At 53.6% G+C, this 15241-nt stretch overlaps 1 protein-coding gene across 3 annotated transcripts in view; it reads right to left on the reverse strand.

Annotated features, from left to right (window-relative positions):
• Window positions 1-6182: 6182 nt before the first annotated feature.
• Window positions 6183-15241, reverse strand: part of EEPD1 (endonuclease/exonuclease/phosphatase family domain containing 1) — a 204560-nt gene continuing 195501 nt past the window's right edge. For all 3 annotated transcript variants that reach the window (XM_045792866.2, XM_045792867.2, XM_045792864.2), the window contains 3 exons: window positions 12756-12894; window positions 8388-8582; window positions 6183-6902 (listed from right to left, as the gene is read on the reverse strand). In XM_045792866.2, coding sequence (XP_045648822.2) covers window positions 6703-6902; window positions 8388-8582; window positions 12756-12894 — 534 coding nt within the window. In that variant the 3' untranslated portion in view covers window positions 6183-6702. The remainder of the gene's footprint in view (window positions 6903-8387; window positions 8583-12755; window positions 12895-15241) is intronic.

Raw genomic sequence — 15241 nt, forward strand, 5'->3', positions numbered from 1 at the left:
GACTTAACTCTCCTAGAGTTATTTGAGCCTTAGAGTGAATTTGAGTGCCACTCCACAACTGCCCACTAGAGGGACCACGAGCTCTTCTTCCCTTCTCTTCCGGCTCTTCTCCCTTCCTCTCTTTTATTTCAGGCTGGAGGCCCTCTAGATGACTAATCTTGCTGGTTAACCCTTAAGAGCTAAACCCAGACCTACACTTTGACTTCAAGCAAGTGTAACTCTTCTAGAAAAGATTTTTATATCCCTTTCAAGAGCTCAAGAGAAGGAGTTACTGAAGCCTGCAGTCCTATTCCAAAATCGGGTGTCCTCTTGTGTCCAATTTTAATCACTCACTAACGAGTTTGCCGTAAAAAATTCCTTGAGTTGGGCTAAAAACCAATATACATACTCTGTGTATAAATATATAAAGTACGTTATATGCTAAAGTATATTAAATACTATTTACAGTCTTGAGAGAGATCTTCAATAACATTTTAATGTGTCTGTTTGAAACAAACAACATCTGTGTAAGATGAGAGCAATTTGAAATTCAGATGCTCTTTTATTTTACCCACAGCTTCCTAACACAAATACCTAAGACACTTCTTAGTAAAACCAGTGTTTTCCTTTTAGAGAAATAAGAGGAAATATTGAGGAAAGATACCAGATCCTCTGGCCAAAGAGATTTCTCAGCTCAACAGCTAACAATGGCTCACAAACTAGGTCCCCATTGTTTCTGAATCACAGGCAAGGCTAGGGAAGTCACAGTTTCTAACCTCAGGCACTACTGTGCTTTGATGTACCACTAAAGTCCAGCCGACTCTAGGTCTTCTGTCCCACACCCCAGGTACCTGGTAACAACGCACCCTTCAAATCCTTTAAGCTTAAAGAGCTTCTGGACTGTCTTCAGATGAAACCCTGGAAAGCACACAGAGGCCTTCTCCTTCATGACCCCATACCCCCAGGTAAACACACCTATAAACCGGGATTTCCAAGGGCCGAAGGGTTTAGGGGTTAGATAAGTGACTAGATTTGTCAGGGACAAGCCTAGCTTTGAGAACATGAACATCCTGTACGTTATGTTGAGGATGGGAACGGGGGCCCTTGCCTCCAGGGTCCGTCTGCACGCTGCCTGCGAAGGCTCTTAGGTCTGATCCTCCCATACGTTCACTGAGCCTCGTTGGCCTCAGCACCAGAACTATGCAGTCTGACTGCTGCTTGCATGCGGGCCCATGAGACCCCTCCGTGTGATAAACATGAAAAGATCAAACGTCTAAAAAAATTCTCCAGTAATTTAAAATTGAGTAAGTTAGTGATGAAGAATGACATTCAGAAAAATTCAGAAGGAAAGTTCGACAAATTCCTAGAGCTCCAGTTGTTTACCAAATAGTAAGGATTTACTCAACAGTCAGCCTTAGAAACCCGGTCTTGTGTTTGGTAATGAAAGTCATGAAAAGACCCTGTCGGCATCAGCAAGCCCAGGGCCTAGACACTTAATCTCACAGTCACAGTCACAATGCTTTGAGCCTTCCCTTGCTCAGCTCCTGTTGATCTCCTGCCGAGATTTGGTGCGAGTCCCAGCTACCATCCCCACTGAAGGAAGCTCTTACCCAGTCATTAAAAGCCACACTAGAATTCTAATCAACTTCCCCACTCCTCCTCGATGCTCTATCGTCAGTATTATGTATAGGAGGCTCAGCCACGGTTCTAGGCGCTTAAAGCCCCCCCTCCACACACACATACACATACATACACACACACACACACACACGCACGCACAGGTATTTCTCAAACCGTGAGTCTCAGGGCACCGTCACAGATTCCGCTGCTCCACAGGCCAGACCTAATCAGTGCCCCATCATCGGACGCCTTGGGTTAGGGCTAAGGAACCTGCTTGCCCAGAAACTCCTAGGTGACCTCTCCATGCACCAGAGTGGGAGGCCCACTGCCCCGGAGAGAGACTGTCCTCGTTCAATAGCTCAGGGAGACATAACGCTTTAGAGCAAAAGGTAAAGGGAGGCCCAGGAGATGCAGTGTGCCGGCCAGCACCCAGGAAATCGGTGGCGTAGCTGTCCTCATCCTGGCATTTCCTCCCTCCCTGGCCTTGGGTTTGAGTCCGTGAAGGGGAAGGGTGGATTTTTCCAGCCAGGAAAATTCAAAGGATTCTTAAAGCTGAGAACAGGGATGGTGTCCTGTTGGCCCTTCTTTCAAGAGAAAGCCGTCTCTGGAGCTTCTGTTTAAAAACGCCATCTCAGCACATCTCGGAACCCAGAAGCAAGAAGCTACCACAGGAAACACAGAGGGCCTGGGCCCAGGGCCGGACACCTTCCTCCCGCTGCGAAGTCGGGCTCTGTCTAAGGCCACGGGTTCTGATGCGATCACACAATGCTGGCCAATTGCTCTCACTCATCGCAGTAAAACCGGAGTCCTCACTGCTCCCACCCCCCTCCAATAATCATTGAATTAAATAATTCATCATAATGGAAGTCAGCAGGTCAGTGAGGCAGGTCCATCCTCCAACACGGACCACTGGCTGGGGCCCAGCCTGCCCAGCAGACACTAAGCATCCCCACAGCCACAGCACGGAGTGAAGCCTGCCTCGGGTGCTTGGACCCCAAACTCAGGAAGACACAAGCAGATGGGGAAGGTGTTCTGAGGCATTCTATCTGTCCCTCTTCTCCCTCCTTCCCCGGCCACTGGGAACCACTGCCACCCAAGCACAGGGCTCTCCGTTAGACAAGGCAACACCCTTTCTCCAGATGCTCTCTTTCACAGGCCTCTGAACCCCACTGCTCTTATGGACCCGAACTGCCCATGTTACCAAGCCCAACCGGGCCACCCGGGCCCCCATCGGAGAAAAAGGAAAGAGCAGGAGACACCCTAGGAGGCAAGAGCCAGAGGTCCAAGGATGCCCCAGACCACCCCGCTGCCTTCCAAGTGTGTCCTGCTGTGCTGGGCTGCACCTGCGCCCTGGGCCTGCAGCGGCGGGGGGGGCCTGGCCACCCCTGGCCCCCTCCCACCTGCTTCCCTCAGTCCGCGTGCTGCCCGGGTAAGACCCACACCTCGATCACCCTCGGCTACTCAGCCTCCCAAGCGGTTTCCTGAAGGCCGGAAGCCCCAGCAAAAGCTCCCTGGCCTGTCCCTTTGGCATTCGCTCTACCTGCCTTTGTCAAAGCCACTTATTTCCCACAGCCCTTTGTGTCTGCTTGACGTGTCCCAGTCCAAGTGCCCTCCTTATCATAGGGAAACCAGCGTCCCTCATCTCGTCCCTTCCTCTGTGAAAGGAGCACAAACAACAGGACCAACCTCACTGAACTCTTCAGAGGCATAAGGCAGTTAAGAGTACGAAGCGCTTCGGACAGTAAGCAGCCCGTAAGCACGGGCAAGAGCCAGTTTCAGATAACGGGCTGGTGCTGAAGCCATGAACTCCGCGGCACTCACCTCCTGTCCCCCAGACGGCGGAGGCTTCTGGCAGGCGGGGCTCTCGCTCGCTCGAGTAGGCTGGTATGTGCGTGGGAGCACTGGGGGGAACGCCAACCATCAGATCCAAAGAAACAGAGAAGAAAAGGACATCCCTCTGGCTTTGGAAGAATGCAGCCGGCTCTTGAGGGCCATGCCCACTGCTTCCCCTGGTCCGCCGAGCAGTAGTGAGGGAGGCCTAGCTGGGGCCCTGCTGACTGGCTCCTGCAGAGAGAGGAGGGAACTCTGATCACAGGACCGCTCCTCGGACAATGGTCAGGGGAGGAAGGTTCCACTGGGGCAGGAGGGGAGGGGCTCTGGTCGCCTGCGGTGCTTCTGGGATAGCGGGACCCAAGGAGGATGCCAGAGCTTCCACTTGGCGTCTGGAGCTTTCCGCGTCCCTAGCACGTAATTCCTTCCCGTCTCCTGCCCAAACCCACTCACCAGAAACCCTGTTTCACATCAGGGCACTCCTCTGGGCTTTTCCAACAAAGTGGCTTCACAGTTGGGCCCCTTCTTGAACAATCCTGGAAGGTAAGAGAAGGAAGAAAAGAAGGGTGAGGGAAGGACGGGAAGAATGGGATGGAATTGTGCCATCTGCAGACAGAGCTGGGGATGGGGTGGGAGGAAAGTCTGGAGAAAGGTAGGGTTTAGAAGCAATCCGGGGCGGGGGATAAATTCCATCCGATGGACTATGGTTCGGCAATCACAAGAAAGGAGCTGTCAGGCCGTGAAGAGACACAGAGGAACTTTAAATGCAGGTTGCTAAGAGAAGCCAACCTGAAAAGGCTACAGACCGTGTGACTGCAGCTATGTGGCCTTCGAGAAAAGGCAAAACTGGGGAGACAGGAGAAAGACCAGTGGCTGCCGGGAGGGCGGGAGGGGACGAACAGGCAGAGCAGAGGATTTCTAGATCAGAGAAAAGTGGATGTATGTCTTTGTACATTCCATGGGTTTTAACAAACACATAAAGAGTGAACCCTAACGTAAACTACGGACTTCGGTTAATGACAATGTACCAATCCCTGTGGTAGCAGACACACCACACTGATGTCAACAAGGGGGGGTGGACTCTACGGCAGAGTATGGGAACTCTGTGCTTCTGCTCTGGTTTCCTACAAACCCGAAACCACTCTCAAAAAGAAAATCTATTAATTAAAGATGTGCCAAAACAAGAAAAAAAGTAAAACAAAACCCAAGCCAAAACCATCCCCCCAAAAGCAAAAACCCAGGCGCCTGGGGCTAGAATAGCAGCTCCCTCTGCAGACAGGCTCCCCCCTGCAGACAAGCTGCCCAAGCAATGGCTGGAATGTTAGCAGCCAAAGCCGCTGGGACCCACTGTGTTTGAGACCTGGCTGCTACGTTCCACTCCCCGGCCTCCCGCACCCCCTCAAACAGAATGACCTTCATTAAGGTCATTTAATTGGATTTCTTTTCCCTTTCTCTCACTTAAGCCTTTTCTTTCCATAGTTTTGATGCAAAAGCCAGTCTGGCTAAAAGGATTTGGGCAGCTGGCTGGTGAATGCAAGTGGAAGTTCGCACCTCAGAGGAGGCGGACAACAGCTCTGCTCTGTTGGGAAGCACCCTTGCCCCCTGCCATGCCTCTTCCCTCCGACTCCAGTGCTTTCGATCCAGGCTCATTCAGGCCTCCAGTGGCACAGTCTGAGCCCAAGGGAGAGCCCTACTCACCCTCCCGCTGGAGACGGTCCCTCGGAGTGGCACGGCTGTGCCCAGGCACCCTCAGAGTGCCCAGAGGACTTCCCTCCTGGGCCCATGATCGGCGACGCTCCTTGGAGCTGGGTGGTCCAGAAGATGGTCTTTGGTGGAAAAGAGGCCTCTTTCCCTGCATCTGGCCCCAGCCCCAAGGCACTGGGTTCACACTGTGCGGTGACAGCAGTTTCTGGGTATCGGTCCATACCAGGTTCTCAGCGTGGAGGGAGGAATAAACCCTCAGCTTCCATGGTGACCTGGAATAACTCGTAATCTAGTCTCATGACTCACACATTCACCATCAACATTGCTACTTTCACGGCATCGGTGTTGGCAAGCACAGAATGGACACGTGGGTGTGGGCTTTGGGCTGGGTTTGAATCCCATCTACTTACTTACCGGTTATGCGACCTATAGGAGGTTAAGTGCTCTAAGCCTCGGTTTCTTTGGCTGTAAAATGGGTATTATGATCTGGTCTCACAGGAGACCTAAGGGAGCACCATGCCAGCTAAGGGAGGAGTACCTAGTGGCCCTTAACATGGGCTTGCCCCCTGTCCACTCCCCCAACCCCCACAAAAATGCATCCTCCTTCAGTACTCCTGGCCTTAGCTTCCTGTGATCCAGAATCACCAGACGGGCCCCAGAATCACCAGCGGGCAGCTCTGGGCTCAGAACTGGACTGAAAATTGAAGCGGGTGGGTGGGGAGGGAGGGAGGAAATACTCTCATTCTGAGAATTCTTGTCCAGCACAAGGGAACCTACGCTGAATGTCCAGAGGCACAAAGGGTGCTCAGTGTACAAGGCAGTCTCGCAAAGGGGTCAGAAGATGAACAGGCGGGGAGGGAGAAGGTCACAGAGTTTATAGTGACCTCAGGGGGTCGACAGGGGTGTGGGAGGCATCTCTGCAAAGTGGGGGGTGTAAAGGAACAGGCTCCCTGGACCACAGCCTCACAGAGGCACCGGAAGTGGGCACAAAACACCCATGGCGGGGGGGGGGGGGGGTCTGGCAACCCTGGGACGCTCACTGCAACCGGGCAGGTTCATCTGTTTATTTTTTCAAAACAAAACTAAAAATCACCACTCAAAATATCTGAGAAGAGTGCTCAGCTCAATCACAGTTAAAAGCTTTATGTAACCTGCAGCCAGAGCATCACGGACCGGCGGTCAGCATTGAGCGCTTCTGGCAAAGGCTCCGACAGGGCCTGGCGGCCCGAGACCGCCCTCTCTTGCCCCGTCAGCCCCATTAAGGTTCTCTGCATGCTGCCACCCAGGGGCAGCGGCCGGCCAGCCCGCATCTGCACAAGTGGACGGCAACCCCAGATTACAAGACATCTTGGTTTCCCACTGTGCTTCGGATTTGACCATCCGGCACCTCCCGCCCCCATGAGAGGTCCAAGAACATCCACAAAGAAAGCAGGCAGGTCGAGGCCCAGGGGCTAGTGTTGTCAGGCCGAAGACCAAATGCAGTTCTGGCTCTGCGTCTTCACCTGGAAGGGTGAACTCCCCTGCCTGCGCCCCTCCAGGCTCAGAGGTGGAGAGACAGACCGGGTACCATCACCGCTCATGCTTAATGTTGGCTTCACTTCGCTCCAAGGTGACCCCGTTGCTGTTCCGAGGGCCTTCCTTCTTGTTCCAATCCTTTTCAGCGTAAAACTCCGCTAGCACGGGGCAGTGCTCAGAAGCCACTCCGCCCCAGGACCAGTTATCTGGAATCCAGGGGTTCGTGAGGCCTTCTCTCACTACGGCCCAGTGACCTGGAGGGAGAGGGAAAAGAGACCCAGATATCAGGCTGGCAGCCGGAGGTCTCTGCTGCAGCTCTGCGAGCCAGGGTGCCCTGACAATACCCCTCAGGTATCCAGCCTGCCGGGGCGAACGACAGGTTTCGGCCAATCTTCTGGACAAGCGAGGGCTTACCATGTAGGCACTGAAATCCCCCCAAGGCTAGGCCTCCCACTCATCGCCATACCCATCGGCCTAAGGTTGACCTCCTCCTCACCATACACCTCTTCCAATCTGAGCAGCAAGAATAAATCTGAGGCAGGGTCAAATGTCTCTCAAAGATGGGGTGTCTCATTGTGGTGTTGGTTTGCATTTCCCTGATGAATGATGCTGAGTGTCTTTCCACGTACACATTGACGTTTCTCCCACAGAAGACATACAAATTGACTATTCAAGTCTTTTGCTCCTGCCTGCACCTGAGTTTCTGGAACTTCACAGCAAGGGGACACGCCCTCCGTGGGCGCCCTCCTGGCAGCCCGGGCAGGCTGGGGCCAGCCTCCTGCAGCAGTGCCTTTCAGCACACTGTGCCTCGCTAGTTGGAGGACCGTCGCTCCTAGCTGGAGGACCTGAGACCCACTTCCTTCATCCTTCAGAGCCTCCCCCGACACAGTCCGACAGCGAAGCAGCACCGAGAGCTGCAAGAACCTGGTGACGCCGTGTGGACTGGATGTTCTGCTGCTGAGCGTCTCGGCTCCAGCTGCCCATGGGGCGCTCACAGGCCGACTCCAGAACTGGTACTTGCACAAAGTTTAAACGTCTCACTGAAGTGTAATACGGATAACACGTCAGACTTAGCAAGGCAACCAGGCAGGACTGAGAACCACAGTTCCTGTCGTTCACCAAATGACATTACTGTCACTGTCCTATTTCTGACTAATTGTTTCCTGACTCAAAGTCGGCCCGGCAGGTTACTGGTTTGGGGGTGGCAGGGCTGCCTGGTTGCGCTGGGATTACCCACCGCACCCTGGTCCTCGTGCGGTCCGGGTAAAGCCTGCCTCGCATCCGACCATGATGCTCTGAGACGTGTCCGTTCATCTCCGCGGCTGCCCCTCGGGGCACCAACAGCGGGTCAGGAAACCACAGGCCACAGCACAGCGCCTGAATGTGACGAGGCTTGAGGACTGCTTGCTAACTGACTAAGTGTCCTTAAAATTAGAGTAAGCTATCGGCTCATCTCAGAATCGGTACCTTGCGGGCCTAGAACCAGGTTTGCCAATGCTAAGGATCAGTGAATGCCTTATAATCATTTTTCACAGCCTCCCTTTACTCTTAAGAGGGGCTCTGTTTGAATGATAGTTACGGAGGAGTCTAAACCATATATGATCCTGTAAATGCCCACAGAGGAGGTAAGATCACTCCCGACCAGAATTATCGAACCAAAGGATCTCGGACTATCATTCGGACAAGTCTCTCTTACTGCACTTCTCAACAGGAGAAAGACTGAGTGACGTCTGCTTTACCTGTGAAAACCTTCTTTAAGCTTTTACTGATCCAGATGTTGTCCAGAGACTTCGAGCCTTGGGGATTCTTGGTGCTGATGTTGGTGAAGGTGTGAGCAGGGACCAGGGGGTAGAATTTTTCTTTCCTCAAGATATCATAGTCACTGCTATCAGGACCCTGGCCAAAATCCCCTAAGACAATCATGTCTTTTTCTCCTGCAGGTGGAAGAAAGAAAAATCAGGCATTTAAGGAGGCGGTGGGAGGTAAACCCAATACTGATCATAGCCCACAAAGTGGGATCTCGATTCTCTGAGTGGACTCCCCTCGGTCAGGAGTGCATCTGGTTCTCCTCCTTCCAATTTTTCTAAATACCTTGTGCAACAAACAAACAAAAAACCCCAACATACCGACGAGACTTTAAGAGCAGGTTAGTAACACATTTGGAAAAGGGGAGCTATGTGACACAGCGATCACCCCTGTTCCAGCTCATGTGTTCCAAATCTTGTGGCAGAAAAAGCCTGAGGGGCTTGCCCAGATATTTAAAAGAGCTTGACAAACATTCACTCGGCACAGTGGGGAAAACCGTGCAAAGATACAAGACGGTAGCCATCTACGTGTCAAGGAAAGAGGCCTCAGGAGCAGCCACCCCTGCCCACACCTTGTTCTCAGACTTCCAGCCTCCGGGACAGTGAGACAATAAATGTCTACTGTCTAAGCCACCCAGACTGCTGTATTTTGTTATGGTGGCCTTAAATGACTAATACAGGGCCAGAGTAGGAAGGTTTTCTCTTGAAAGTATTTTCAACATTTCTACCATTGTTGGATGACACTAGAGTAAGTGGAGTCATCACAAAGTATTTCCCAGAGGGAGCAGGCATTCTGGGAGGACAGTGGGTCCCAGCTAGGCTCCGGGATTCCCATCGTCTCTGCCTAACCATCACTTCCTGCCTTGAGGTTCCCTCAGGGGAGTCACATTATTGTGGGGAGCAGTGTTCCTGTCCTAACTGGCAAGGGAAGCTTTGAAGAAAGCAGTTCATGAATGACAGCCAAATATATCTGAGACACTCAGCAAATCTCTTTCCTGGACATGAATAGGTTTCAGCAATCGTGGCTAGAGGTAAAGAAACCTAAAGTGAAACGACACAAGCCACCAGCAGAGGGCGCTTGTGCACTGCAGAGGCCACCCTCACCGCTAGAGGCCGGGAGGGACAAAAGGGGATGGGATGAAGACTGTCCCATGGCTTCACCATGTGGCCTACACGGATGTAATGGCACCTCTACGCTATATCTCAACAACCTCGGTGCCCAACACGGGACAAGCGCACGCTCTCTGAGAAATCAGTGCCAACCTCACCAGGAAAGCAGACTTGAGAACAACTCCTACCCAACCAGTGCTAACGCCCATCCATGAGCCCTCACCTGGTATTGGGCCTTCTCCACAGGTAAGGAGCTAAGTCTCGGAGAGGCGGAATGCCTTGCCACAACTCACCAGGCCAGCCCTCAAGTCCAGGGCTCTTCACAAAGAGCTAGGACGGAAGAGCCACGGGGACACGCGTGGCTTTCATCACAAAATCCCGTGTGCCAGGGCCTGCTGCATGGCAGACACCCGATAAACACGTATGCAATAAATGGATGAATGAGGCACGAGGAAAACCGCAGAATTCAGATGTACTTTTTGAAAGGAAAGATGAGAAAGATGCTATGTTTAGGAAGGTTATGAGAAATGAGGTAGAAGGTTCCCATATAATGAGAGAAGTTTTCATTGGGCTGCAGACCTGAAAAAGTCAGGGCCAAAAAGCCAATTCTGAAACCAGGAGAGATGCTGGTGTCAAAGGTCAACAAACCCAGCTCTGTGTAACTTTGAGAATGAAAATAACAGCTCTCTTTCTGAATGGGCACATCCCGGTCTCCTACAACTCATCCGCTTTCCGTTAAATTGGTGTCGCTGAGGACATCGACACAGCCCTTGCTTCTGAGAATCCACAGGTGCGTAGAGGCCTCAAGTCTCTAGAAAGCCATTCCCCTGGGGCGGGCTCCTTAGTTCCCAGGAGAGCGGGGAGAATGCTTGGGGCAGATTTCCTCAGATAGTCCCCCAGATTCGCAGAATGCCAGAGACAAGAGCAGAAGCTGGTGCCCACTGAGGGGTGGTCTGACCCAGATGCCAGGCATTACGATGCACTGTGTTTCACTCCAGCGGAGTTCACAGAGCGCACCCCAGGGGGGTCTCAGAGAAGAGCACTCCATCAGAGGACCAGCCCACACACTCATGTCAACCCAGATGCACACTGCAGACCAAGGCAGAAAGGCCCCGAGTTTGCTAATCGAACTGCTTCTGTTTGCTCTGATAGAAGACTATGGAATAAAAAGCTGTCTTTGTTTTAGCTCCACCCGCTCTGCTAATAATCGGTTTGCCCCCTGCACCTCAGGCGGCCTGGAGTGCTTCCTGAATCCTTGGGTCTGCGGTGTCACCCGTGAACTGGTATTAGTTATAAGCACCAGGACGCAGGGAACATGAGTCACCGTCCGTACCAGGACAAGTCAAGGTGAGCCAGGCTGTGGGTCAACAGTCCCCTTGGCAACTTGGTACAATACCCTGCTCACTCTCCGGGTGTCAGAAAAAAAACAGCGAGAAGTTACCGGAGAAGTTATCAACTGGCACTTTCCCTTTCTGCTTCCGCATACAGACAAGGAAGGGCTTGAGGTTGAGAACAACAGAAAACGTCCACACAGTTTAAAGGCTATCAGGTCATCCTTTTTAATAAGTTAGAAACTAGCTGTGGGTGAACAATTTCCCACAGAGATGCTTCTTGGATGGAGTATCTTGGCTTAAACACCTTCTATTATTTTTAAAGCCCCAAAACTCCTAAGTAGAATGCGGCCACAGCACATCCTGGTTCAAAGTGTCGAGGTGCCTATCAACGTTCATGGCAGCAGGACTCACAACAGCCAAAAGACTGAAACTACCCAGGTGTCCATCAACCAGTGACTGGATAAACAATGCGGCACAGACAATAGAATAAATAGTATTCGGCCTGAAAAAGGAAGGAAACACATACACAGGCTACACCATGGACGAACCATAAAGACAACGTAAGCAAAGTAAGCCAGCCTCGGAAGGATGAATACTGCACGACTCCACTTAGCGCAGGTACCTGGAGAAGTCGAATTCATAGAGCCACAAAGGAGCAGGGTGGTTGCCGGGGGCTGGGGAAGGGGGCAGCGGGGAATTCGGGCTCAATGGGCACAGAGTTTCAGTTTGGAAACACGAAAACGCTCTGCGGACGGACGGAGGGCAAGGTTGTAAGACCATGTGAGCGTACTTAATGCCACCAAACCACAATTAAAAACGGAGAAGATGGTAAAGGTCACGTCGTGTCTACGTTACCGCAACAACAACAAAACCCTTTTTAAGATGTAAATTTATAATGACCAATTTATTTTTATAGCCAGATGCTCATGAATCACCCATGCAAGGGGCCCATCTAGCATATGCAAAGGCTTAGAAAACTAGAGAATATTGGCGATCGTGGAAGAGAATTCTAGGCCTCCAGCTGGAAACCCGCACCTAGAGAGGAGCAGGACTCAGAAAAACCAAGCCAAGCTGACGACAGCCCAGTCTTCACAGCAGCGTCAACTTGTCCTTCCGGGAAACCCCGCACACGAGAACTTTCTGTATTGCTGGCGCAGAGCCTGGACCCAGAGAGCCGTCTCCCTCCCGAAGCTCTGCTCTTCTCAGCGTTCTGGTATCGTTTGAGTCAGTTCCTGTCTGCCGAGCCCCTCATATGTGCGGGGTTCGTCCACAGACAGTCACCGAGGCCGCCGGGCGCCCATGGGAGGCGAGCACTGGCCGTTCCCCCACCAGACGGGCTTAAGTGGCGGGGGCTCGCCTGAGGTCCTGGCGCTACTGAAGGAGCCGAGACGAGCATCCGGACCTGCTGAGAGCACCGGGGCTCCTTCAGGGCGACCTGCACCCCACCAGGGAGAACAAGTCTACTTGAGCTCCTCAGGACTTTCCCGTCCCCTGTCACCCGCGGTCTCGCTTTCACGAGACGAGCATGTGCACATCTGCAGGTGGCCCCACCACAGCGGCAGCTGAAGCAGGAGGACTGGTCACGAGGGCAGGTGGCCCCACTTTTTCTCCCCTGGTCCTTTCCATCAAAGACGCTGAAGAGCCCCAAAGCCGATACCGTGGGATGTGTGTGGCAGGCCCGCCAAGACAAAGATATCACCATGCACAGGGGTGGTGGTCTTCTGCGCCCTCAGTATGCACCACTGCTGACTGCTGGGTCAGCCTAAGGGATCAGAGAGAGGCTTGGAAGAGGCAACCCCTGCCTGCCCCCCAGAAGTGGGAGCTGTTGGCCCGGCCACGGAGCAAGACCATTTCCTACCTTTCAGGGTTTCCTGCAAGGTCTGTACAAAGCTAGCCAAGCGGTGGCTGTCACTGTGGTTCCTGCTCGGATTCTCGCCCCCAGGGAGGATCGAGGTTGCCAGGTGAAGGTTCACAAGGGTCAAGTCATTACTTCCCACCTGAGGCAAGAGGAAACAAAGTGACAGGGACAGGCTCAGAGGTCATATTTCCTGTATTCGTTACTTCCGACTTACAAATAGCTTCTTGCACGATGTTGACAACAGCCAGCTCAAACCAGGCTGGCTCACACCCCCAGAGCTAAGGCAAGGTGCTTCAGTGTTTGATTTTTTTCTGAGGTACCTGGAGGACCGAAACCTACCCTGTTCTATCAGTCCACGCCCCACCCCCATCACATCCTCTACTCCAACTCAGGGTCTAGAAAACCAGGCCCATCTGGAAAAGTCAGGTTTTGGTTTTTGTTTTTTCCTTCTAAACAAGGACAAAGGAGGAGGAGGCGGCAGCTCTAGCAGCTGGTCGTTAACCAAGACTGGGTTCTTACCCTCTAGGGCCAGCCTATGATCCCTCTGCCCGGACCCCCTTCTGGGACCCACCTCCTTCCCCACCCCACCCACCCCTTCTGCCTTCTTTTCCCTCCAGAAACTGCTCTGCTCTGATGCTCACTTTCACCAGATTTCAAATGTGTCAAACAGGGAAGCTGGCTGAACCTCAGCAGCACAGGCTATGCCCAGTCCTGCACCCCCAGGGTGCGGGGCGCGGTGGGCAGGTGCAACCCCCCGGGGTGCGGGGCGCGGTGGGCAGGTGCAACCCCCCCGGGGTGCGGGCCACGGTGGGCAGGCGCACCCCCCCCCGGGGTGCGGGGCGCGGTGGGCAGGCGCAACCCCCCCGGGTGCGGGGCGTGGTGGGCAGGTGCAACCCCCCGGGGTGCGGGGCGCGGTGGGCAGGTGCAACCCCCCAGGGTGCGGGGCGCGGTGGGCAGGTACAGGAACGTGCAGTCAGAGCTGGTCTCCTGAGCACAGCAGCATTGCTCAGCTGCTCGGGGTTTGGCAATCCTGCCCTTCCGTTTGTCATGGCAACAAACACTAAACACTGCCAGGGAGGAAGGGGGTGCAGGGGGAGCCCCCAGGAAGTAGAGGCTGCCAGTTTCACCTTACACACATGACCCCAGTTTGCCCACCACCACCCAGCCTGGTGAGCTCTCTGCATCTGTGGCTCTGACCGCAGAGGAACTACCGTGAGGCCACAGGCAGGGAAACCCAGCCGGAAATAAGCCCCATGTCCATACCATACCACCTGCCAGCCTAGAATGGGAGATGAAGGACAGGCGGCTGAACGCCTGTCTACGCACTTTAAAGGATCCAGGCCAACAATTCATGACACGGTAGCATTTTCTCGTTGGCCACTAAAAACAGCCAGCCTGTGAGAGACACTGGTCTGGCTGTGGCCTCATCAGGTCAGAGCAAGCATCACCACTTTTACATAAACAAGACACCAGTGTGGTGTTAGGAGCATTTAAAAACGGTAACTGGCTGATTTTACACATCTGTCTCCTAGGCATAATCTACAGACACCCCTAGGTGTGTGTGTACACAGAACCCCAGCAACTTTGCAGCCAGGGGCATGAGCTTGGGCTAGACCCCAAACAGAGCCAATACAGCCCCCAAAACATGGGCTGCCCCAGCCAAGGGCTGCCAGAGACTGTGCTGTGGTTTGAGGCAGCGCTCAGGGTTCAGAACTGCTCTGGAGCACACAGAAGGGGGTCCTCAAACACCCAGCAGGTGGCTTGCGAGGCTCGGTGGCAAGGGCCCGCTCCTGCCCCGCCCCGTGATTGCACAGGTAAGTGCCATGGGGACCAGGTCGATCGAGTGCTGACTGGGTGACCTGTTGGCTGCTGGCTTCCTTTTCCTCCTTGTGCCCAGCTTGTGAGTGTTCGCTGCTCAGGAACACTCCCCACGGTAGTCAGAGAGACCACTCAGATCAGTCTGCCTGCTGCTCCCCAGGCTCACATTGGGGAGGGCTCATCTGGAGAGGTCAGTGGTAGGGTGCCCCGACCCCACAGCCCAGAAGCTCCTCTTGAATCCCCTGTGAACCCAATGACCCCTTCAGGGTCAGCCCCTTGCCCCTAGTAAGGAGAAGGGGTCCCCAGACAAGTTCTGCGGCCCTCTCATCCAGTGACTTCCAAAGGTCCGAGGGGTGAAGAAGCCCTAAAGGTGCCTTTGGAAAATGGGCAGTCCTGGGCCCTATCCCAGAAATTCTGTGTGTTTGGGGTGGGGTCCAGGAATCCCTGATTTCAAGAAAATTTCCCCAGGTGATTCTGACGTGTGTGAGGCTTGGGAGCCAGCCACCTGCTCTCCTTCCTGCCCAGATGCCAGAGTTATCAGAGCTAGAGTCCCCCAGAATCCCTGTCGTTCCTGCCCTGGACAGGTTCATCAGCCAAGGGAACCCCAAGAGTACATGCTGACCGGACCCTCGGAGAGAGCAGATGCGGCCACTCTGGGTCACAGTTTA

Source organism: Ursus americanus, chromosome 3 (genome assembly GCF_024610735.1).
Source record: "Ursus americanus isolate L20-20 chromosome 3, mUrsAme1.1.p, whole genome shotgun sequence".
Classification (NCBI taxonomy): Eukaryota; Metazoa; Chordata; class Mammalia; order Carnivora; family Ursidae; genus Ursus; species Ursus americanus.